The 26047-nt window shown below is 42.3% G+C and overlaps 1 protein-coding gene across 1 annotated transcript in view; it reads left to right on the forward strand.

Moving 5' to 3' along the window:
- LOC115464440 (vomeronasal type-2 receptor 26-like) overlaps positions 1–25831 on the forward strand; it is a 34647-nt gene extending 8816 nt beyond the window's left edge. Inside the window, exons 2-5 of the mRNA XM_030194820.1 lie at positions 1378–1622; positions 3349–3576; positions 8528–8654; positions 24912–25831. Coding sequence (XP_030050680.1) covers positions 1378–1622; positions 3349–3576; positions 8528–8654; positions 24912–25831 — 1520 coding nt within the window. The remainder of the gene's footprint in view (positions 1–1377; positions 1623–3348; positions 3577–8527; positions 8655–24911) is intronic.
- The last annotated feature ends 216 nt before the right edge of the window (positions 25832–26047 follow it).

The following is a 26047-nucleotide window of genomic DNA, read 5'->3' on the forward strand; positions in this document are numbered from 1 at the left end:
TCTTTTTTCCTGATGGTCATCCCTCTCCTTATGCACCCAAGTATCCTTCTGGCTTTGAACATCACTTTTTCTACCTGTTTGGCCACCTTAAGGTCATCAGACACAATCACCCCCTAGTCCCGCTCTTCTTTCATACACAGAAGCTCTTCATCCCCAATACTGTACCGTTCCCTTGGGTTTTTGTGACCAAGTGCATGACCCTGCATTTCTTAGCAGAAAATCTTAGTTGCCAATTTTTAGACCATTCTTCAAACTTCACCAGATCCTTTCTCATGCTATATACACCCTATTACTCTGTATCATCTGCAAAGAGACAAATCTGTTTTCTGTTGCTGCCCTGCTGACACTGGCATCAAAGATCGCTCCACAGGTAGAATATTTAAAACTAACATCCACCCTTCAGCAGCAATTTTGAGAAACAGAAGCTGCAGGACAGGAACAAAGATGGAGTGTTCCTGCCTTTTTAGAAGTGAATAAATGGAGGGCCTGTGAGGTTTGAAGGGCCTGAAGAAGGTCCCAGGGTGGGGCTCTTATGTTAGAATTTCAGCAGCAGCACCAACAGCAACAGAGGTCAATTGAGGGAAGGTGACTTTAAGGAAAAAAAGCAACCAGCATATAAAATGAAAATCACAAAAAACACAAACATTGCTCTGCTGTGTCGCACTGACAGCTCAGTATTGCTTTTCTGATACTTTATGCTGATTGGCTATGTCATACAATACTTTTTCTCCTCTACTCTATACAGTATAATTATGCTCTACATATTTGATATGTGAATGAAATGTAAACTTATTACTAAGATGGTGATGAATTCAATCTTTTATTTTCCACAGATCAGTTACATCTCAGGGAATCTTGTCATGAGTGACACAGTTAAGTTTCCTTATTTCTACCGGACTGTCCCCAGTGAGCTGCACCTCTGTGCTGGGATAGTCAAATTATTGAAACATTTTGGCTGGACTTGGGTCGGTGTCATTGCATGCACTGATGAAAACAGTGTGAGGGCTGTGGAGATCCTGAAAGAAGGGATTGAGCAGAGTGGAGGTTGCATTGAATTCATTGAAACCTTCAGTCAGTCCAGTTCACTCATGATTCAAAAAATTCCTAAAATTTACAACACCATTATTACATCTTCAATTAAAGTGATTATTTTATATTGTAATAGAGACCACACAGAGTCTGTAACTTATACACCCATTTGGGAAGTACCTGGAAAGGTCTGGATCATCACAGCTGAAAGGTTATTTACCTTACCTTCATACTATGTTGACAGGAAAAACGTCTTAGGTTTCACTGCTGGAAAGAAGACTATTTCAAGCTTTCATAAATTTGTTCGTGAGGTGAATCCTGCTCTATTTCCAAGTGATTCATTGACAGAGGAATGGTGGAAGGACCTCTGTAACAACCGATGCCCCAAGAGCATCCAAAGATCCTGCAGCAGTGATGAAACATCTAATTACATCTCACACTGTGACATCGCAATACTTGGGAGCAGCTATAATATATACAATGCTGTGTACGGCCTGGCACATGCACTACATGACATGATCACTTCTAGTTCAGAAAATACCATCCTGTGGAGTGGAGAAAGTGAGAGTGTTTTGGAATTTTTACCATGGAAGGTAATAATGTTTGATAGAGGAATGTTATTTTCAGAAAGAAGTAATGGTCTGTAATTGCAGGATGCAGTGAAGTCTCTATAATCACACAGCTGCTTCCTGCCCATCGTCAGAGATGTGCACCGATGGAAAGGGTGGTGGAATCATGAAATGGCCTCTCAGTGGAGGTCATGGAGACGAGAACTATGTCAGAATTTAAGAAAGTGGTGGACAAGCACGTGAGATCTCTTAGAAAAAGGAAGAGTTGGTGGTTACAAAGAATGGGCAGATTGGATGGGCCTTTATCTGCCATCATGTTTCTATGCTTCTGTGATTCCTTGGGTACCCATAAAATATCTCTCTATGTATAATATTCTTCAGTTTGGGGTGTCCACATTCGTCATGCTTTCCAGGTTTCTACAGCCCCACACTAAACGACAGTTTTATTCTCCAAACACTGTTCTCAATGTAAAACAACTAGGTTGATCCAAGGAACCCAGAATGTGGCCAGACCATATAGTTCTTCATTCTCCAGTTGTTGCTGCACCTGCCTCTACCATCCTCAGTCTGTGTCCCGCTGATTGCATGCGCTGTAACATTTCCTCTGCTTCTTGCACTGACATGCAGTAGTCGTTGTCTCCTCTACAGTGAACTCGCAAATCCACTGTGTATATCAACACAAATTTTATGTTCACTTTTACCAGTTGTACACATATAGGATGTAATTCCTTTTGTTGGTGGTAACCTGGGCTGAGTAGTCCTGGAGAGAATCCACAGACGTGGAGAACTCAAGAAGTCCCATGGAGAAACTCAAATGACAAAAGGAAGTGGGAATGCAAATCAGGATTCCCAAAAACTGGACCACAGAAGTTGTAAATATTAGAGCAAAGTTTATTAATCAATAAAATGACTCATTTTATTAATTCATTTTATTGATTAATAAACTTTGTTTGATATATTTACAATTTCTGTGGTCCAATTTTTGGGAATCCTGAATAGTCCTGGCACATTATCACTCATTTATTCTCATAATGCCAATCATTCTTCCTGTTTTTGTATAAAAACAGCAAGAGCCTATTATGGGTATACAGTGCAATCCACTTAAGTACAAGGGTCTGGGACCAAAGAAATGCATGCAGTTAACCAGAGCGTGCACTTAACTGTTGTGACCCAAAGAAGCTTGACATCTGATAAACATATGTACAGTAATTTTTATTATTATACGTACAGTATACAGTCTCCGTTAACTGACATTAGGCTTACTTGAAGTAATCGGTTATAGTCCTCTGTACACTAATGGGTCTGTGAGTTCCATAGAGGGGCATAATCGAACGGCGCTGGCCAAATTGCTGGCTGGCCATCTTCGGGGCTGGCTCCGCGAGGGGGCAGAGCCAAGCATATTTTCGAAATACGCTTGGCGCCAGCAAAATCGCTCGCCGGGTTTAGAACAGGATCTCTGGTGGATCGCCGGGTTTAAATGAGATGGCCAGCTTTGTTTTCCAGCCATAATGGAAACCGGGCCTGTCCATCTCAAACCCGGCGAAATGCAAGGCATTTGGCCGTGGGAGGAGCCACCATTTGTAGTGCACTGGCCCCCCTGACATGCCAGGACACCAACCGGGCACCCCTAGATCATGTTATTTTGAAATGAAAGCCCATCCCTATAATAAGTAGCAGATTGTAAGTTCTTTGCATTAGGAGTGTATCCCTGCAGTGAGCTCACTAATAAAAATGTTTTACTTTCCATTAGCTTCATCATTATCTGAAGAACCTTCATTTTAAGAATGTTCTGGGTGAGGAAATCTTTTTTTATGAGAATGGTGATCTTGACATTGGATATGATATTATAAGCACAGTCTATCTACCTGATGGGACACGAAGTCATGAAATTATTGGAAATTATAACCCTTATGCTTCATCAGGGAAAGGCTTCACCATCAATAAGAAGGCGATTGTGTTGAAGGACTTGTTCAGCAAGGTCAGATATAAGATGGAAACTACAGTGATGATGTGTTCTGTTGACTAATAGATGCCACAGGGGCATTGTGGATCATCTCTGAAGCCTCACTGTTATTCTTTGAATGCTTACTGACCATAGCATGACTGAAATTGGTATAACCATGACCACAAATGACTTTTAAAGTTGTCAACACAGAGTTTTGTGTGTTTGTGGTCAGCCATCTCTTGTACCATAGACTGCCTAAAGTCATGTGTGGGACTGGAAGGTAAACCTAGAATGGATTTCTCAACATTAGGTGTCTTGCAAGGAGGGTGTAAATGTCATGGTGAAGTGGGAGCTCTGGGATTTTTTGGATCTGAGTGAACAAACTACCTGTGGTGCTCCAATTACGAATGCCTGTTGGTACAATATTGCTCATCATTGGTAGGAAATGGGTATCAGTGGGTCACAGAGGGCCAGAAATGATCCAAATAGAACTCAGCATTATGTCTTCCAAATTCACATGTGCAGATGGGGTCCAGTACTCCAGCAGAAAGCACCAGAGCGCACATTCTCAAGGTCCTCACCGATGCACCCCAGTTTATTGTTGCCATTTTTGAGATAATAATAATAATAATAAAATGTATTTATAACCCATATTATCATAGAATTCAAAGGGAGAAACATAATTACATACATAATAAAATAACTCATTACAACAACACACCAAGAGACAGATCTTGCATGATTTTAGTTTTGAGGGACTAGTTTAAAGTGACCCCAAGGTATTATTATTCCCTTTTATGGATGACACAGGAAAAATTACATTTCAGATTTTTTGTTGATGTTTTGGTTTCAGTGAAATGTACTGGCCAGGGCAAGAAACCAACTTCAGCTGCATACAATATCTTAATATTAATCCCCTAGGATCCTAAATTTTCACCACTATTCATTTACCTAGATTTTTGCCCTGAATCTGGATACTTTGTGGTGAAATTCAACACTATGCTCCTACATTTATTTCTTCATCTTAAATTCACCCCCAAGGTTCCCATAATTTCAGCTCCTAACTTTAACCAGGACTTCTTAAGTCACAGTCTGCTCATCTCCATTATCAGGATTTGGAACCCAGGGCAGCCAGTAATTACTATCTTTTTTTTTTAATGTATCTTCATTTACATGTTGTTATAAGCTATGTCAATCTATGCTTTGTTATGGCTTGTGAGAAGTTTGTTTACTCAGCAATCATTTGAAACTCAGGCTCTATTATGGGCAATTTTGATTGAGAGAAAGTGGGAAAGTTAACCCTATGTTTCCAAAGTGCTCTGCTCAGACAAATGGTGACGGAACCCACGAGGGAGGGAGCGACGCTGGATCTGGTGCTCACGAATGGGGATAGTGTGTCAAATGTCCGAGTGGCTGCGCACCTGGGAAGCAGTGACCATCAAACGGTTTGTTTTGATATAACGGCTCATGTGGTTAGCGGCCACTCTAAACTCAAAGTCCTGGACTTCAAGCGAACTGACTTTAACAAAATGGGGGAATACCTGAGGAAGGAGCTGATGGGCTGCGAGAATGCACAACACGTGGAAGGACAGTGGTCCAAGCTGAAAGAAGTAATAAACAGGGCCACAGACTTTTATGTAAGGAGGGTAAATAAAAGCAAGAGAAGAAGGAAACCGATATGGTTTTCAAAGCAAGTGGTTGAGAAAATAAAGGCTAAAGAGTTAGCGTTCCAGAAATACAAAAAATCTCAAGTAGAGGAACACGGGGAGGAATACCGGATGAAACTGAAAGAAGCCAAGAGAGAGGTACGTCTGGCGAAGGCGCAAGCGGAAGAACAAATGGCTAGAAATGTACGGAGGGGAGACAAAAACTTCTTCAGGTATATTAGTGAAAGGAGAAAGACTAAAAAGGGGATTGTGAGACTAAAAGATACAGCAAAACGCTATGTAGAAAATGATGAAGAAAAAGCCAATTTGCTAAATAGATACTTTTGTTCTGTTTTTACTGAAGAAAATCCTGGGGAAGGACCGAGAGGGACTGGCAAAAGTACACCTGAAAATGAAGTGGATAGAGCACCGTTCACGGAAGAGAGTGTGTATGAACAACTTGGAAAGCTAAAGGTGGACAAAGTCATGGGGCCGGACGGGATCCACCCCAGAATACTGAGGGAACTCAGAGAGGTTCTGGCGGGTCCTCTTAAAGATTTGTTTAATAAATCCTTGGAGATGGGAGAGGTTCCGAGGGATTGGAGAATGGCGGAGGTGGTCCCTCTTCACAAAAGTGGTGATAGGGAAGAAGCTGGAAACTACAGGCCGGTAAGCCTCACTTCGGTTATTGGAAAAGTAATGGAAGCCATGCTGAAGGAAAGGATAGTGAATTTCCTGGAAGCCAATAAGTTGCAAGATCCGAGACAACATGGTTTCACCAAAGGGAAATCGTGCCAAACGAATCTCATTGAATTCTTTGACTGGGTGACAGGAGAATTAAATCAAGGACGTGCTATGGACGTCATCTACTTAGATTTCAGCAAAGCTTTTGACACGGTTCCCCACAGGAGGCTCTTGAATAAACTAGAAGGGCTGAAGATAGGACCCGAAGTGGTGAACTGGATTAGGAACTGGTTGTCGGGCAGACGCCAGAGGGTGGTAGTGAATGGAGTTCGCTCGGAGGAGGGAAAGGTGAGTAGTGGAGTGCCTCAGGGATCGGTGCTGGGGCCCATTCTGTTCAATATATTTGTGAGTGACATTGCCGAAGGGTTACAAGGTAAAGTTTGCCTTTTTGCGGATGACACCAAGATTTGCAACAGAGTGGACACCCCGGAGGGAGTGGAAAACATGAAAAAAGATCTGAAGAAGCTGGAAAAATGGTCTAACGTTTGGCAATTAAAATTCAATGCGAAGAAATGCAAAGTGATGCACTTAGGGAGTAGAAATCCAAGGGAGGCGTATGTGTTAGGTGGGGAGAGCCTGATAGACACGGACGGGGAGAGGGATCTTGGGGTGATAGTATCTGAAGACCTGAAGGCGATGAAACAGTGCGACAAGGCGGTGGCCGTAGCGAGAAGGTTGCTAGGCTGTATAGAGAGAGGTGTGACCAGCAGAAGAAAGGAGGTTTTAATGCCCCTGTATAAGACGTTGGTGAGGCCCCACCTGGAGTATTGTGTTCAGTTTTGGAGGCCATACCTTGCGAAGGATGTTAAAAAAATGGAAGCGGTGCAAAGAAAAGCTACGAGGATGGTATGGGAGTTGCGTTCCAAGACGTATGAAGAGAGACTTGCTGACCTGAACATGTATACTCTGGAGGAAAGGAGGAACAGGGGTGATATGATACAGACGTTCAAATATTTGAAAGGTATTAATCCGCAAACGAATCTTTTCCGGAGATGGGAAGGCGGTAGAACGAGAGGACATGAAATGAGATTGAAGCGGGGCAGACTCAGGAAAGATGTCAGGAAGTATTTCTTCACGGAGAGGGTGGTGAACGCTTGGAATGCCCTCCCGCGGGAGGTGGTGGAGATGAAAACGGTAACGGAATTCAAACATGCGTGGGATATGCATTAAGGAATCCTGTGCAGAAGGAATGGATCCACAGAAGCTTAGCTGAAATTGGGTGGCGGGGGGAAGAGGGGTTGGTGGTTGAGAGGCTAGGTTGGGGGAGGGCAGACTTATACGGGGTCTGTGCCGGAGCCGGTGATGGGAGGCAGGACTAGTGGTTGGGAGGCGGGAAATACTGCTGGACAGACTTATACGGTCTGTGCCCTGAAAAAGACAGGTACAAATCAAGGTAAGGTATACACATATGAGTTTATCGTGGGCAGACTAGAAGGACCGTGCAGGTCTTTTTCTGCCGTCATCTACTATGTTACTATGTTACATTCTACACAACCTTTTAGGTTTTGCTGTTTATCAGTTTGTGCAATAAGCAGTGGTATCCACAGATATACCATAATGGTTTATGGACCCTATGAAAGCGACTAGATCACGGACATAAAAATCTTATATAGATATCAATGTCCTGTTTGTCATACCTTGGTAAATACCTTGGTTTCTGAGGGTTTTTCCCGTTTTTTCACTGTTGTATGTTCATTCTACACAACCCTTTAGGATTGTGGTTGGCTGTTCATCAGTTTGTGCAGTATTAGATTACCTAATTGGGATTAACAGCCATATTGTTCAGTTTTTGATACCACTGCTTATACCTGTGGGTAGCTACCATGGAATCTTTCGGGATCCGGACAGGTACTTTTGGTCTGGATTGTCCACTATTAGAAACAGATATTGTGCTTGGGCAATTCTTATGTTCGTAATGACTGCATAATTGATAATATATCTGAATATCTTCATGCTATATTCAAGGGTAATAAACATATTGGTAAGCCTGCTGAATATCTCAACCTAACTTTATACAGATAACTTATCCATATAAAGTTAGACCTACTTCTTCTGAGTATAATTTGCTATGTATGGGTAAGTTATATGGGTAGCGGATGAGAATTTTACGCCTTCTCCTGGACCAACCTAACTTCCTTCTTCATATATTTAGATAAATTTTGGCTATATGTTGACATGTAGTCAAAATGTATCCATTTGGTGAGGCAAAAAGTTTAAACAAAGAGCGTACCTGCCACAGAGGCAATTTTCAAAGTTAATTGAGGAAACAGAGGAATTTCATCCTATTATTTAATCAAGATATTAATTATAAGGGTGTCCAGCACAAGAACATTCCTCAACACATTCCCCAATGAACCTGAATGATTGATTCCAGGTCAAACTTGTTTCATAATTTATCTTTAACTATATTTCTAATCAAAATAGTACTCATACCCCACTCTCGTATTCTACTGAATAACTTGATAATGAGACAAAAAAAAAAATCTTAAAAGGATGGCACCAACTCACATTAAAAAAAAAGTCAAACCTCATCTGAAAAATCATAATCCTGTATTTATGTCTGCATTCACAGATTATTTTTTTTCAATCCTCAGGTTCCTCCGCATTCTGGATGCAGCCCAAGTTGCAATCCTGGATTCTGGAAATTAACCAGGAAAGGAACGTCAATCTGCTGTTATGACTGTATTCCCTGTTCAGAAGGCGAGGTCTCCAACCAAACTGGTGAGTGATAACATTAGAATGAGGCATTCAGTTGAGCACTGTTATTCATTATTGAGCACATATCCAACCTTTGCAGTCAGCGTTGTTTAAAAATACTGGTGAAGGAACATCACAGAGAGGTCCCAAAGTACAGAATAAAGTCCAAATAGAAAGAAAAAGCACCAGGAACCTTCAAAATCGGGGCACAATTTCTTTAATCATGTAACTTGTACATCAGTTCTTCCCTTTGTGACCCAACACGGGCCTTACTAGGGTGCACAACGACTGCGTCAGGGATCAAGTAGGTTGTGACATCTAAGAAGCAATGGAACTTACGTCTTTGAGGATGACAAGTTGGATGAATTCTCCCATTAAATGCCGATTAAAAAAGTACTTGATCACTCAGTGGAATTAGAGCAAAGATGATCCCTCTTATTTTATCGCTATTTAAAGGGACAATTCATCCAACTTGTCATCCTCAAAGTAGTAACTTCTGTTGCTTCTTAGATACTACTACTACTACTTAACATTTCTAGAGCGCTACTAGGGTTAACCTATTTGACCCCTGACACAAGCACTGTGCGCCAAAACACGGCCCTTGTCGGGTCATTAAGGTAAGAATTGATGTTCAAGTTACATTATTAAAGACATTGTGTCCTGATTTTAAAGGCTCCTGCTGCTGCTTCTTCTTGTATTTAAAAAATAATGGCAGTCATGGCTATAAGAAAAATCAAGGTATTGATCACCAATATCCAGATTAATTTAGCACTCACATAGCTATGTTTTATATAAACTATAGGTTCAATATTCAGCACTAATTAACTTCGCAGAAAGGGTTCCTATAAGATTAAGTAGTGCTGACTGAATTATACCAGTATTTTCAGCAGCCCGTAACTGAATATTTCCACTCAAAATCCAGAAAGAACACTGTGGCCCTATCCTGTTACTGCCGGGGTGGTCCAATGGTGTACTCCGGGTAAAGCCTAGAGTTACCTTTGTACTGCAGTATTCAGAAGTGGTATCCAGATAACTTTCCCATTAACTAAAGATTAGCACATGATTAACAGGGAGGGAACCCTTATTTATTTATTTGTAACTTGATATATCACCTTTAACTGACAAGCAGTGGAAGATGGTAAACAATAAAAATAACTATCTAGAAAATAGGTGTTGGTTAATGCACCCACTCTAATAGCCACACACTAATGGGGAAATTTTAGTATAAGTTGCTTTATGGGAATATTGGGATTTGAAAAGATGGGGCACACGGGTAGCAGATAGAAGTCAATATGATGGAAAACTTCTATAATTCTTCCAATTGTTAAGTGGTATTGATACTCTTGACTCCTATTGATATCAGTCAGAACCTTAGAACACCAACACGCTCATTTTCGAAAGAGAAGAACGCCCATCTTTCGACATAAATCAGAAGATGGACGTCCTTCTCCCAGGGACGTCCAAATCGGTATAATCGAATCTCGATTTTGGACGTCTCCATCTGCAGTCCATCGCAAGGACATCCAAAGTTCAAGGGGGCATGTTGGAGGCATAGCGAAGGCAGGACTTGGGCGTGCCTAACACTTGGACGTCTTTGACTCATAATCAAAAAAACAAGGACGTCCCTGATGAACACTTGGACGTTTTCACCCGGACGTGTTTTTATTACTAATAAGGCACAAAAAGGTACCCCAAATGACCAGATGACCACTGGAGAGAATTGGGGATGACCTCCCGTTACTTCTCCAGTGGTCACTAGCCCCCTCCCACCCTCAAAAAACATCTTTAAAAATATGTCGTGCCAGCCTCTATGCCAGCCTCAGATGTCATACTCAGGTCCATGACAGCGCATGCAGGTCCCAGGAACAGTTTTAGTGGGTACTACAGTGCACTTCCGACAGGCGGACCCAGGCCCATACCCCCCTACCTGTTACATTTGTGGAGGAAACAGCGAGCTCTCCAAAACCCACCACAAACCCACTGTACCCATACATAGGTGCCCTCTTCACCCGTAAGGGCTATGGTAGTGGTGTACAGTTATGGGTAGTGGGTTTTGGGGGGCTCAGTACACAAGGTAAGGAGCTATGTTCCTGGGAGCATTTTATGAAGTCTATTGCAGTGCCCCCTAGGGTGCCCAGTTGGTGTCCTGGCATGTCAGGGGGACCAGTGCACTTCAAATGTTGGCTCCTCCCTCACTCAAATGGCTTGCATTTGGTCGTTTTTGACATGGACGTCTTTGGTTATGAAAATCGCCAAAAGTCAGAAATGTCCATGTCTAGGGACGTCCAAATCTAGGGACGTCCAAATTTAAGGATTTGGACGTCTCTGATGATATTTTCGAAACGAAAGATGGACGTCCATCTTGTTTCAAAAATACGCCTCTAGATTTCGCCGTTTTACAAGGACGTCCAAATCACAACTTGGACGTTTCTTTCGAAAATGCCCCTCCAAATGTTCTGTTATTTGAGTAATCCAGGATTTTTGTCCAAATTTGCAAACATAAGAACATAAGAGTTGCCATACCGAGTTAGACAAAAGTTCCATCTAACCTGGTATCCTCTTTTCAACAGTAGTCAATGCAAGTCACATGTACACAGCAGAATCTCAAAAAGTAGGTAAACCCCATGCCCCTTATTTCCAGCAATAAGCAATGGCTTTCCCCAGGTCTACCTTCATAATACGTTATGGACTTTTCCTTCAGGAATTTGTCTAAACCTTTTTTTAACCCAGCTAAACACTTTTGTGACATCCTCCAGCAAAAAGTTTCAGAACCCAAACTATGTTTTTCTACCGAGTGAAGTAATCTGATTAACTTACATTAACAGATAGAGTCTAGCAGGCACTCGTGCCGAGAGAGGAGGAGGGGCGAACTTGTGTACAGCCGGGTAGTTTGAGAGTAAAAAATATAAAAGGAAAAAAAAAGGGCAGGAGATCCAGAGCTTCATTTACCCTGGACCTGTGGGCTGTGCTGGGGATTTTCAGAGCTGGTATGGATTGGTGGCTGAGGCTGCATGTGTTTTAAAAAAACGTTTTTCTTATAAAGCTATTTTTGATTCTATATCTCACCTAAAACAAACGTAGGAAAAAAATGCTATTCTTTCACTTGCTGTTCTCTGTAAGAGTGGCCTAGTGGTTAGGGTGGTGGACTTTGGTCCTGGGGAACTGAGTTCAATTCCCAGCACAGACAGCTCCTTGTGACTCTGGGCAAGTCACTTAACCCTCCATTGCCCACTGCATTGAGCCTGCCATGAGTGGGAAAGCACGGGGTACAAATGTAATTAAAATAAAAAAAATAATTGCTATTTTTGATTTTGTGCTGTTGGTTTCTTCTTAAACTGTGTTGAATTTCTGTGCTGGTGATTTCCTATTCTGTGTGCTGAAGTTGTCCTAAAAGTGCTCCCTGGAACTGTGTTTTTCTACTGAGTGAAGTAATCTGATTAACTTACATTAACAGATAGAATCTAGCAGGCACTGTAGGATCTAGTTTAGTCTTCCCACCCCTAGGACAACTCTACATTTATAGCAAGTAGTGTAATTAGAGTAATAAGCTAGTAGTACTCTTCATTACCAGTCATTACCATTTAAGGAGGAAACACTACAAGGATCATACAATACCATATATAAACGAAAAGACTCCTTATATTAAATTAATATTCTTAATACTGCAGCAGCTCTTACAAGATTTAAAAACTTAAAAACACAAAGATGGAGTCAGCAGACCAGCAGTGAGTGGGGTGCTACCCAGTCTTTTGCATTGAGTGCCACATGTATGAGCATCTCCCGGCTGGTGAGATGTCATATGTGTGCCCGATGCAAAGAGCTACTAGACCTCAGAGAGCATGTTCATTCTCTCGAGGCTAGAGTAGCAGACTTGGTAGAGATGAGGGAGATAGAGAAATACATAGACGAGACCTACAAGGATGTTGTAGAGAGGTCCCACCTCCAGTCAGGTAGCCTCTGTGTTGCCTTGGAAGAGGGAGGTCTCCCAGAAGGTGAAGTAGGAAGTACTCCTGTAGCCAGGACCTGCACACCTGAGAATGGACTATCCTCCCGCACCAGGGATATGTCTCCAGGTACTGCCCGGGAAGGAAAGGATACGACAGCTGTTGTGGTTGGTGATTCAATCATTAGGCATACAGATAGTTGGGTGGCTGGTGAACGGGAGGATCGCCTGGTGACTTGCCTGCCTGGTGCGAAGGTGACGGACCTCACGCGTCACCTAGACAGGATTTTAGATAGTGCTGAGGAGGAGCCGGCTGTCTTGGTGCATGTGGGTACCAATGCCGTAGGAAAATGTGGGAGAGAGGTTCTGGAAGCCAAATTTAGGCTTTTAGGAAGAAAGCTAAAATACAGATCCTCTAGGTTGGCATTTTCTGAAATACTTCCCGTTCCACACGCAGGGCCCAAGAGACAGGCAGAGCTCTGGAGTCTTAATGCATGGATGAGACAATGGTGCAAGGAGGAGGGTTTTAGATTTGTCAGGAACTGGGCAACATTCTGGGGAAGGGGGAGCCTATTCCGAAAGGATGGGCTCCACCTCAACCGGGATGGGACTGGGCTGCTGGCATCAACATTTAAAAGAGAGATAGAGCAGCTTTTAAACTAGGAACAGGGGGAAGGCCGACAGTCGCACAAAAGCTTATGGTTTGGAATAAGGTATCTTGCAAAGTTATTGCCCAAACAGGGAAGAAAGGGTTTATTGATAGGGAGGATGAAAAAGAGACTGTAGCAGATTCAATGTCCATAAATAAAAATAATAAAAACCAGACAAAAGAGCAAATTAGTACTGTCAAGTAATCAACATGCTGTAATAAGGAATAACAAGCCTAGCTTGAAGTGTCTATATGTAAATGCTAGGAGCCTAAGACATAAGATGAGAGAATTGGAATATATTGCACTGAATGAAGAAATAGACATAATAGGCATCTCTGAGACCTGGTGGAAGGAGGATAACCAGTGGGATACTGTCATACCGAGGTACAAATTATATCGTAGTGTTAAGGTGGACTGGATTGGGGGAGGAGTAGCACTTTATATTAACGAGAGACTTGAATCAAATAGAGGAGTAGCATTGTACGTTAACGAGAGGCATGAATCAAATAGATTGAAAATTCTGCAGGAAACAAAAGACCTCTTGGAATCATTGTGGATCAAAATTCAAAGTGTTAAGGGGAAAAGGACGGTGATAGGGGTGTACTACTGTCCGCCCAACCAGGATGAGCAGACGGACGCAGTCATGTTAAAGGAAATTAGTGAAGCTAATAAAATAGGCAACGCAATAATAATGGGTGGTTTTAATTACCCTATTAATCGTGGAATATCTAGAATATAATATCAAAAAATATCCAACAATTCTACAATGTAATCAAGGTGTTTGTGGGTAATTGTGGCAGGCAACAATGAAAAAAGTGGAGAAAAAAAGACCTCAGTGATATCGGAAACACCTCATTTTTAAAGGACACGCCTTTTGTATAATGAGGGCCCCACATTAATCATAAGTCTCCAAAAAAACCTCCACAGTATCTAATTCACAATAACTCTGCCACTATACCCTTACAGACACCTATAGGTTGAGACACTGTATTTAATTACAAGTAACCTGAAATTGTTACTTATCTTGGATGATAGTTCTTCCGCAGACTCTTGTAGTCTCTAAATCCAATTATGTTATTCTACAAAGTCCCATAAAGTCCCGACAGGGAAACCCTGTTTCGCTAATACAGCTGCTTCAGAGGAATTTCTTAATTTAAACACATCCAAGTAACTTAGACACCTTATGGTCTCCGTTTCACATCGGTACAAAAATGGCGGTCTGCTTCCTTTTCAAACGTACTGCTTATATACTCAGTGTGTGACGTCAAAAGCGCCTCCTCCAATCATTTATGCAATGCAATTAAAGAAATGCTTTCCATTCGATGGACACATTTAAACCCTTAGGGTTGACAGTTTGCAACAAAAATATCCATCGTTGCTCCTTTTGACTCAATAATCGTCTGATATCGCCCCTCCGTTCTGTTACTCTTATCTGTTCCACTATGATGCACTGATTTTAATTACCCCTATATAGACTGGGTTAATGTAACATCAGGGCACGCTAGGGAGGTAAACTTCCTTGATGAAATAAAGGACAACTTTATGGAGCAGCTGGTACAGGAGCCGACGAGAGAAGGAAACATTCTAGACTTAGTCATTTGTGGAGCGCATGATCTGATATGGGAGGTAACGGTCCAGGGGCCGCTTGACAACAGTGATCATAACATGATAGACTTTGAAATTTGCTTTCAAAAAGGTAAAACTAGGAAGTCAAATATGTTAGTGTTTAGCTTTAAAAAAGGAAGCTATGATAAAATGAGAAAAACGGTAAAAAAAAACTTAGAGGAGCAACTGAGAAGGGTAAGAAACCTACAACAAGCATGGATGCTGTTCAAAAACACCATCCTGGAGGCCCAGGCCAAATATATTCCACGTATCAGAAAAGGAGGACGGAAAACAAAACGACAGCCGGCATGGTTAAAAAGTGAGGTAAAGGAGGCTATTGGAACTAAAAAGGAATCCTTCAGAAAATGGAAGAAGGAACCGATTGAAGAAAATAAGAAGTGGCATAAGGAATGTGAAGTCAGATGCAAAGCGCTGATAAGAAAGGCAAAGAGGGATTTTGAAAGAAAGACAGCATTACAGGCGAAAACTGATACTAAAACGTTTTTTAGAAACATTAAAAGCAGGAAGCGAGCAAGAGAATTGGTTGGCCCACTGGATGACCGGGGTGTAAAAGGGGCGATCAGGGAAGACAAAGAAATAGCAAGAACACTAAATGAGTTCTTTGCTTCTGTCTTCATCGAGGAAGATTTGGGTGGGATACCGGTGCCGGAAATGGTATTCGAGGCTGACGAGTCGGCAGTGGCGTAGGAAGGGGGGCGGGAGGGGCGGTCCGCCCCGGGTGCATGCGCTCGGGGGGGGGGGGGGGGGCCGGCCCCGCTGGTTCCCTGCTCCCTCTGCCCCGGAACAGGTTACTTCCTGTTCCGGGGCAGAGAGAGCAGGGAACCAGCGGGGCCGAAGCAGCTCCGAGTGACGTGCACTCGGGGCGGATCAGCCCTCCCGCAGGTAAGAATGCGGTTCGGGGGAGGGGGGGTTTCGCTCCGGAGGGGGGGGGTCGCGCCGTGCTGCACCCAAGTCAGAATCACTTAATGAAATATCTGTAAACCTGGAAGAAGTAATGGAGCAGTTCTGCAAACTGAAGAGTAGCAAATCTCCTGGACCAGATGGTATTCATCCCAGGGTACTGATAGAACTAAAAAATGAGCTGGCAGAGCTACTGTTAGTGATTTGTAATTTATCCTTAAAATCGAGCGTGGTACCGGAAGACTGGAGGGTGGCCAATGTAACGCCGATATTTAAATAGGTTCAAGAGGAGATCTGGGAAATTATAGACCGGTGAGTCTGATGTCGGTGCCAGGCAAAATGGTAGAGACTATTATCAAGAACAAAATTACAGAGCACATTCAAAAGCATAGACTAATGGGACAAAGTCAACGTGGATTTAGTGAAGGGAAGTCTTGCCTCACCAATCTGCTGTATTTCTTTGAAGGGGTAAACAAACATGTGGACAAAGGTGAGCCGGTTGATATTGTGTATCTAGATTTTCAGAAGGCGTTTGATAAAGTCCCTCATGAAAAACTACAGAGGAAATTAGAGGGACATGGGATCGGAGGTAGTGTCTTACTGTGGATTAAAAACTGGTTGAAAGATAGGAAACAGAGAGTAGGGTTAAAAGGACAATATTCACAATGGAAAAGGGTAGTGGGGTCCCTCAGGGATCTGTGCTGGGACCTCTGCTTTTTAGCATATTTATAAATGACCTAGCGATGGGGGTAACTAGTGAGGCAATCAGATTTGCTGGTGACACAAAGTTATTCAAAGTCGTCAAATCGCGGGAAGATTGTGAAAAATTACAAGAGGACCTCATGAGACTGGGAGACTGGGCGTAGTTAGACTCTGGAATGACTTTGATCTACTAACCGAAGACACCATCACTCAAGCACTCAACAAATTCTCCAAAACCCACTCCAAACTGGATAGTTGTCCCAGCAGCCTATTACGATTCGCCCCCAAACGCTTCATAACAGACCTTACGGCACACCTGAACTACATGCTACAACACGGACTTTTCCCCAAGGACAAAGGAAATATATTAATTACACCAATACCCAAAGACTTAAAGAAAAAATTGAGTGACACAACCAACTATCGACCAGTAGCATCCATCCCCTTGATAGTAAAACTTATGGAAAGCATGGTAACCAAACAACTCACCAATTACCTAAACAAATTCACAATACTACACGAATCACAGTCAGGATTTCGATATAACTATAGTACTGAAACAGTGCTAACCACTCTCATAACCAAATTTAAACAACTAATTGCAACAGGAAACAATGTGCTACTCCTACAATTTGATATGTCCAGCACGTTTGACATGGTCAGCCACCAAATACTCCCGAACATCCTAGACTACTTTGGGATTGGAGGAAACGTACTAAGATGGTTTAAAGGCTTCTTAACAGCAAGAACTTATCAAGTAATTTCAAACTCAAAAAGGTCAACACTATGGAAACCTGAATGTGGAGTACCACAAGGATCACCGCTCTCACCAACACTTTTTAACTTAATCATGACACCTCTAGCCAAATCACTATCCAAACAAGGACTCAACCCATACATCTATGCAGATGATGTCACGATATACATACTGTTCAAACAAGACAGAACAGAAATCACACACAGCCTCCAAATAATGAACTCATGGGCTGACGCATTCCAACTAAAACTAAACGCAGAAAAAACACAATGTCTCATCCTGTCCTCACAATACAACACAAACAAAACCAATACCATAAACACCCCAAACTACACACTTCTGGTCTCAGAAAGCCTGAAAATATTGGGAGTCACAATTGACCGAAATCTCACACTTGAAGACCAAGTGAAAAACACAGCGAAGAAAATGTTCTACTCAGTGTGGAAACTTAAAAGAATCAAACCTTTCTTCCCAAGGGAAGTATTTCGCAGCCTAGTACAATCAATGTGGCTAAGTGATCTAGACTACTGCAACGCCATTTATGCTGGATGCAAAGAACAAATTATTAAGAAGCTTCAAATGGCGCAAAACACAGCAGCCAGACTCATATTTGGAAAAGCGAAATACGAAAGCGCCAAACATCTAAGAGAAAAACTACACTGGCTCCCATTAAAAGAACGAATTGCGTTCAAAGTCTGCACCCTGATCCACAAAATTTATTTATTTATAGTACATTTCTACCCCACATTTTCCCACACACGCGGGCACAATGTGGCTTACATAGGAGAATTAAAAATGACAATGCAATAAGAGAAAACGGTAAGAGACAAGAATAGGCAAGGGAGGGGAAGGGGGCATAACAGATGCAGGGGTAAGAAAGTGAGACTATTGATCGGTAAGAGAGTGGGAGGAGTAGACCAGTCCAAATAGGTGGGTTTTCAGCAGCCTCTTGAACAGCTGGTGATCATTTTGCAGCTTTAAGCATTTTGGCAAACCATTCCAATTCTGGCACAGGAGTATTGGAAGGACGAAGTGAAGATCTTCTTGTATCTAACGCCTCTGCAATTTGGAAAGTGCAGGTTGAGATACAACCTTGAGGTGGCAACTGCATTCCTGGGAGGCAGGTCGATAAGGCGAAGCAGATATTCCAGAGCCAACCCATATATGATTTTGTGAGTTAGGGAGCAGATTTTGAAAGAGATACGTTCCCTCACAGGCAAACAGTGGAGAAGGAAACGCAGAGGTTGAGCATGCTCGAAACGCGATTTACCCAGGATTAGTCTTGCCGCAGTGTTTTGTGCAGTCTGGAGTTTCTGCAAAAGGTATCCAAGGCAATCTGCATAAATCCCGCTGCAGTAATCCAGGTGAGATAGTACCACCAATGAACAAGGGTGCAAAACAGTTCTCTAGTTAGGCAGTATCTGACCTGCCGAAGCCTCCACATTGCATTGAACATTCTCTTAGTGACAGCTCATACCTGGTCATCCAGAAGCAAATGCTTATCCAAGGTCACCCCAAGGAGCTTTAGACTGCTGGATAGAGGGAGAACGTGGTCATTTATAGTGAGGGTATCAGTAGGGACTGAATAGTAAGGGGAGTGGAGAATTAGGCACTGCGTTTTATCCTTATTCAACTTGAACCAGAACACCCTCGCCCAATGTTCCATTGTAGATATGCTTGTAGCAATCAGGTCCGAGATTTCGGCAACCGTGTCACAGAAAGGGATGGAAATGGTGACATCATCAGCATAAATGTAAGGATTAAGGCCCAGGTTGCTGAGGGCGGTAGCAAGTGGAATCAGCATGATGTTAAACAGTGTAGGTGAGAGGGGCGAGTCCTGAGGCACCCCACAGGAGGCTCTCCAGGGAGCAGAAATGGTAGAGTTCGCTTTGACCTGGTAGGATCTAGATGACAGGAACCCCTTGATCCAGTGCAAAACAGTGCCACTCACGCCGAACAAATCAAGGAGGTGTAGAAGGAGTTCATGTTCCACCATATCGAAGGCACTGGACAGGTCAAACTGCAGTAAAAAAAACTTTTTTCCCAACCGACATCTCAAGTTTAAAATAAGACAGGAGAGTAACCAGTACTGTTTCGGTACTGTATTGGGCACAAAATCCGGACTGCAAGTGGTGAAGGATGTCATACTTCGTCAGATATTCATTTAGTTGAGTGTTGACTATACTCTCCACAACCTTGACCAACAGAGGTATTGAAGCTACAGGGCGGTAATTAGAGATTACATCAGGGTTGACCTTAGTGAAATCATCTACGGGGAAGCCCCGACCTACGTACATGTCAGACCTTATAGACCTGCCTATCAGAAACGCAAAAAGATCATCACGCACATTCCTCAATCTCCACTATCCTAATTGTAAAGGGCTAAAATATAAATCCACATACGCGACCTTTTCTCATACATCTGCACACAGCTATGGAACGCACTACCGAAGGTCATAAAAACAACACAAGACCTAACCATCTTCCGAAGGCTACTGAAAACATCTTTTTAAGAAAGCATACCATAAACATCCATCTTTAAACACTACATAATAACATTATACACAATCTATACTCAGGAACCTTAATGCTATACCAAAATGTATTCTTCTTTACCTTGTATGTACACACATATACCATGATCTGCTTCATACATGTTATGCTCCATGTATGTTTCCATGTATGTTTGCACCTTAACGCATTACCATTTGTAATTCTGTTACCCGGAAATGGCAACCGCTATTACGGCAAATATGTTTGCACCTAACGCAATACCATTGTAATTCTGTTACCCGGAAATGGCAACCGCCATGACGGCAAATGTAAGCCACATTGAGCCTGCAAATTTGTGGGAAAATGTGGGATACAAATGCTACAAATAAATGAATAAATAAATTGCCGGAAGAAGTGGTTAAGGCGGTTAACTTAGCAGAGTTTAAAAAGGGGTTGGATGGCTTCACGGAGGAAAAGGCAATAGAATGTTATTGAATGGATGTGGGAACAATTTACTATTTCTGGGATGGGCGGGACAAATTGTTTGTTCTTTTGGCCGCTGTCAGAGACAGGGTGCTGGGCTCGATGGACCCTTGGTCTGTCCCGGCATGGCGATGCTTATTTATTTATTTATTGCATTTGTATCCCACATTTTCCCACCTCTTTGCAGGCTTAATGTGGCTTACTTAACATCATGAATAGTGGAAATATGTAAGAAAATATACATTTAGTACTGCATAAGGTTCTTGGGTAACATGATAATGATAAAGCAGGATGATAGAATAACAAGCAAATATCGTGAGGCAGTTTTGGATATATGTGTAAGGGTTCACATTTGCTGATCTTTGTGGTATGCCTTGTCAAAGAGATGGGTCTTCAGTAGTTTGCGGAAGCTGGTTAGTTCATAGATCTTTTTTAAGTTGCGCGGCAGCGCGTTCCAGAATTGTGTGCTCAAGTAGGAAAAGGTTGACGCATGCATTAGTTTGTATTTTAGACCTTTGCAGTTGGGGAAGTGAAGATTAAGGAATGTGCGGGATGACTTTTTAGCGTTCCTGGGTGGTAAGTATATCAGGTCTGACATGTAGGCTGGAGTGTCTCCGTGAATGATTTTGTGAACTGGGGTACAAATTTTGAACGTGATGCGTTCTTTAAGTGGTAGCCAGTGTAGTTTTTCTCGTAGGGGTTTAGCACTTTCATATTTTATTTTTCCGAATATGAGTCTAGCTGCAGTGTTCTGGGCTGTCTGAAGTTTCTTGATTATTTGCTCTTTGCAGCCAGCATAGAGCGCGTTGCAATAGTCTAGATGGCTGAGTACCATTGATTGTATCAGGTTGCGGAAGACGGTCGTTGGGAAGAAAGATCTTACTCTTTTTAATTTCCACATTGAGTGGAACATCATCTTGGTTGTGTTTTTCGCGTGATTCTCAAGTGTTAGGTGTCGATCAATAGTAACTTCAAGAATTTTTAGGGTGTCCGAAATTGGAAGATTCAGTTTTGGTGTGTTAATGGTGGTGAATTTGTTTGTGTTGTGTTGAGAGGTGAGTATTAGGCATTGGGTTTTTTCTGCTTTGAGTTTCAGCTGAAATGCATCTGCCCGTGAATGCATGATATGTAGACTCTGGTTGATGTCATTGGAAATTTCCTTAAATCTTGTTTAAATGGGATGTATATTGTTACGTCGTCTGCGTATATGTATGGGTTCAGGTTTTGGTTTGATAGTAGTTTGGCCAAGGGTATCATCATTAAGTTGAATAAGGTCGGTGAGAGGGGGGATCCCTGTGGAACTCTGCATTCAGGTATCCATGTGGCTGATGTAGTCGAGTTAGATGTCACTTGGTATGATCGTGTGGTTAGGAACCCCTTGAACCAATTAAGAACATTGCCTCCAATTCCGAAGTACTCTAGGATATGTAGTGGACATGTCAAATTGTAGGAGTAGTATGTTCTTGCCAGTTGCAATCAATTGTTTGAATTTAGTCATAAGAGTGACTAGTACTGTTTCAGTGCTGTGGTTAGACCGAAATCCTAACTGGGAGTCGTGTAGTATTGAGAATTTGTTTAAATAGTTTGTGAGTTTGATCACCATTCCTTCCCTTAGTTTGGCTATTAAGGGGATGGATGTTACTGGCCTGTAGTTGGTTAGTTCACTAGCACTTTTCTTTGCGTCTTTGGGTATAGGGGTGAGTAGAATGTTTCCTTTCTCCTTTGGGAAGAGTCCATTTTGTAGCATATAGTTCAAATGATTCATTAGGTCTGTTATAAATTGTTGAGGGGCATATGTCATAAGGTTGTTAGGGCATATGTCTAGTCTGCAATGAGATTTGGCGAATCTTTTGAGCATTTGGGAGATGAGATCCTCCGATAGAATCTCGAAGTTGTTCCAGGTTCTGTCTGCTGGGTATACACCAGGGTCTGGATCTAGTCAGTCAAGGAGATTGGCGTAGTCAATGGTGCTGACAGGTATTTTAAGTCACAGTTTTACGATTTTCTCATTGAAGTATCTCGCGAGATTGTCTGCTTCTGGTGTGTCTTTACTGTTGGTTGTGACTGGTGTGATGTCTAGTAGTTGATTCACGAGTTGGAAGAGTTTATGTTTGTCCTTGTAATTTGGTCAAATTTTAGTTTTGTAATATAGTCTTTAGTTTGTCTTATGGTATATTTATATTTTCTTTGAAGTTGTTTCCAGGCATTAAGTGTGGGGTCGTCTTTCTTTTTATTCCACGCACGTTCTAATCTTCTAACTTGTGTTTTAAGTTTTTTTCAATTCTTCATTGAACCATGGTATTGAGTTCTTTCTGTGTGAGGTTCTGGTTTGAGTTGGGGCAATATTGTCTAATATTAATCTGCATCTATCGTCCCATTCTAGGAGAAATTGGTTTGTATCTGCCTTTATTGTCCATCCGTTGTAGTAGATCTGTTGCCAGAATATTACCGGGTCTATTTTTCCTCTCGTGATGTAGGTTTTTCGTTCTTGTTTGTTAAGTGAGTCTTTCGTTCGCTATTGGAGGGAGATGTATGCTTTATAGTGGTCTGACCACTGTGCGGGTGTCCATTTTGTATCTGTTAGTATAAGGTTTGAGTCAGGATCAAATTTGTGTGTGATAATGTCTAGTGTATGTCCTTTAGTGTGAGTTGGTTGCATGTTTGGTCCGTGCAGATCCCATAGTTGTAAGAATTCTTTGCATTCTTGGGTGCTTGTTGAGGGGGTATCTTCAAAGTGTAGGTTGATGTCTCCTATTATGATAAGGTTTGAGGTAGAGACACAGGTGTTCTAGATAAACTCCATAAAGTGCGTTTGGGAATCTTGCCAGTTGCCTGGCGGTCTATAGAGTAGGACTGCGTTGTGTTCCTGCAAATTTGAGTGATTGATTCTTACCAAGGCAATTTCAAGTTGTGGCAGTATGGATTCAGCTGTGGTTGTGATGGTGAACTCGGATTTGTATATTATGGCTATTCCTCCTCCTCTTTTTCCGTTTCTTGTCCAGTGGGTGATTTTGTATCCTGGTGGGCATAAATCTAAGATTATGGGGTCTTTAAGGTCGTGGATCCAGGTTTCAGTGATGAATATGAGGTCAAGATTATCTGTAGTGATCCAGTCTGTTATAATCTCTGTTTTATTTACTACTGATCTGGCGTTTACGTATCCCATTAGGATTGAGTGGTAAGGGTCGGTTCGGGACTTTGATGTGTTAATTTTATTATTTGCCTGTTTTCTTGGTATCTGGTCTTGTTGTGTCCTTTCTTCCCTTTCTGTTGGTTATTTCCGTATGTATTTGTTTTTCCTTTTAGTTGGTTGTTGTTCTTTTGGTCTGGTGAGCTGTCAATGGGTTGTCTGTAGGGTTTGTATACTGTGGGTAGATTGTTGTTTATGTTGGGAGTAGTCCATGCGTGGTAGATTAGGGGGAGGAAGTAGATTATCATGAGCAATTTGTTGGTATTCATATTGGCTATGGTTCGTGGTGTTTGGTTGTGCCTGAAGGTATTAGTGAATGAAATTTTGTATGGACGTCAAGCAGTAACAGCGTTAGGCAGTGTCAACATCAAGCAGTGTGATCATTATGTCTTATGCAATGAGTAAAAAAAAAAAATAAATAAATAAATAAATAAATGTATATATATATATATATATATATATATATATATATATATATATATATATATATATATATACACTTATATTGTCCTATTCAATTTAAAGGTACTACTTAGTAATTTTATGGCATGTCCCCTAGTCTTTATAGTTTTTGAGAAAGTAAACAACCATTTCACGGTTACCCGTTCCTCTCCGGTCATGATTTCATGATTTTACAGACCTCCGTCATATCTCCCCTCTGCAGTTACTTCTCCAAGCTGAAGAGCCCTAACCTCTTTAGTCTTTCCTCTTATGAGATTCAATCTATCATCTTAAGCAGGGGCGTATCTGCATGGGGCCACAGGGGCCTGGGCCCCTGCAGATTTCGCCCTGGACCCCCCTACCATCGACCCTCTCCACCTCCCCCTCCCTCCCGCACGCCCGTCACCAACCCGTCGCTAATCTTTGCTGGCGGGGGACCCCAAGCCCCCGCCAGCTGAAGTCCTCTCTTCCGTGCAGGATGCAAGTTGCAACGCTTCCTGTTCTTCTGAGTCTGACGTCCTGCACGTTGAATGTGCAAGACGTCAGACTCAGAAGAACAGGAAGCGTTGCAACTTGCAGCCTGCATGGAAGAGAGGACCTCGGCTGGCGGGGGGTTGGGGTCCCCCACCAGCAAAGGTAAGTGACAGCAGCGGGGGAGGGTTGGCGGCAGCGGGAGGGGGTGGAGAGTGTCATTGGTGGCGAGGGGGGGGGTCTGGCAGTGGCGGGGGGGGGGTCCGGAAATGGTGGGGGGGGGGGGATCGGTGGTGCCGGGGGGGGGGGGGCTAAAATGTGCCCCTCCCTCTGACTCTGGCCCCCCCCTACCGCCAGAGTCCAGATACGCCTCTGATCTTAAGCATTTACTCACCCTTCTCTGTACCTTTTCTAATAATGCCATGCAGCCACAAGTATACTATACAATAATGAGGTGTGGTTGAAAAAGGTTTGGTCCTTAGGGGGTAATTTTATAAAAGGGCACCCATAATTAGGTGCCTAGAAGATGACAAATAGAAGCCTGTTCTATAAAAGAACATAGAGATTCATGTATATCCTGCAACAGATACTATTTGTGAGATAAGACAATATTTTTCATTCTCAGATATGGATACCTGTATAACATGTCCAGAGGACCAATGGCCTAATCAGAAGAGCGATGCCTGTATCCCAAAAGTAATAACCTTCCTTTCCTATGAAGAGCCTTTGGGGATAACTTTGACTTTCATCATAATTTTCTTCTTTCTCATCACTGCTGTTATTCTGGGAATCTTCATTTACTACCAAGACACTCCGATAGTGAAAGCCAACAACCGAAACCTCAGTTACATTCTCCTCATCTCACTCATGCTCTGCTTCCTCTGTTCTTTGATATTCATTGGCCGTCCTGAAAAGGTGACTTGTATTCTCCGACAGATTGTCTTTGGGATCACTTTTTCCATTTCACTCTCCTCTGTTTTGGCAAAAACTATCACTGTGGTCTTGGCCTTCCATGCCATCAAACCTGGGAACAAGTTCCGTAAATTGATGGGTTCCAGGTTCTCAAACTCTATAGTCCTTTCCTGTTCCCTTTTTCAGGCTCTTCTCTGTCTCATTTGGTTGTGTACTGCTCCCCCCTTCCCATATCTTAATATGAAAGCAGAAACTGGAACAATTCTAATTGAATGTAATGAAGGGTCAATAGTTGCATTTTACTGTGTTCTGGGATATCTAGGATTTTTGTCTGGTATCAGCTTAATTGTTGCTTTGCTAGCAAGAAACCTTCCTGACAGCTTCAATGAAGCCAAGTATATCACCTTCAGCATGCTGGTGTTTTGTAGCGTCTGGGTCTCCTTCATACCAACATATCTGAGCACCAAGGGCAAGTACATGGTGGCAGTGGAGATATTTGCTATGCTGGCTTCAAGTGCTGGACTTCTGGGCTGTATTTTTCTCCCTAAGTGCTACATTATTCTGCTGAGGTCTGAAAGAAACAGCAGAAAATACCTATCTAAAAACTGGAATGATTATAATTTATGCAAATGATGGATTAATTTATTATTGTTATCATTTGTTGGGTAAGTTCAAAGTGAATGATCTGTTTTGGTGGTGGTGGTGGGGGGGGGGGGTTGGGAGGGGTTGGGGGGGGCAGAAACTGCATCATTGGTTGAGGATGTCCTAAATGTCACATATTTTTTAATTATAGCTAAAATCAAATTGATTGGAAGGCCCGAGTCGACGTCAAGACATCAAGACGTCAAG

This window comes from Microcaecilia unicolor, chromosome 3, assembly GCF_901765095.1.
Source record: "Microcaecilia unicolor chromosome 3, aMicUni1.1, whole genome shotgun sequence".
Lineage (NCBI taxonomy): Eukaryota > Metazoa > Chordata > Amphibia > Gymnophiona > Siphonopidae > Microcaecilia > Microcaecilia unicolor.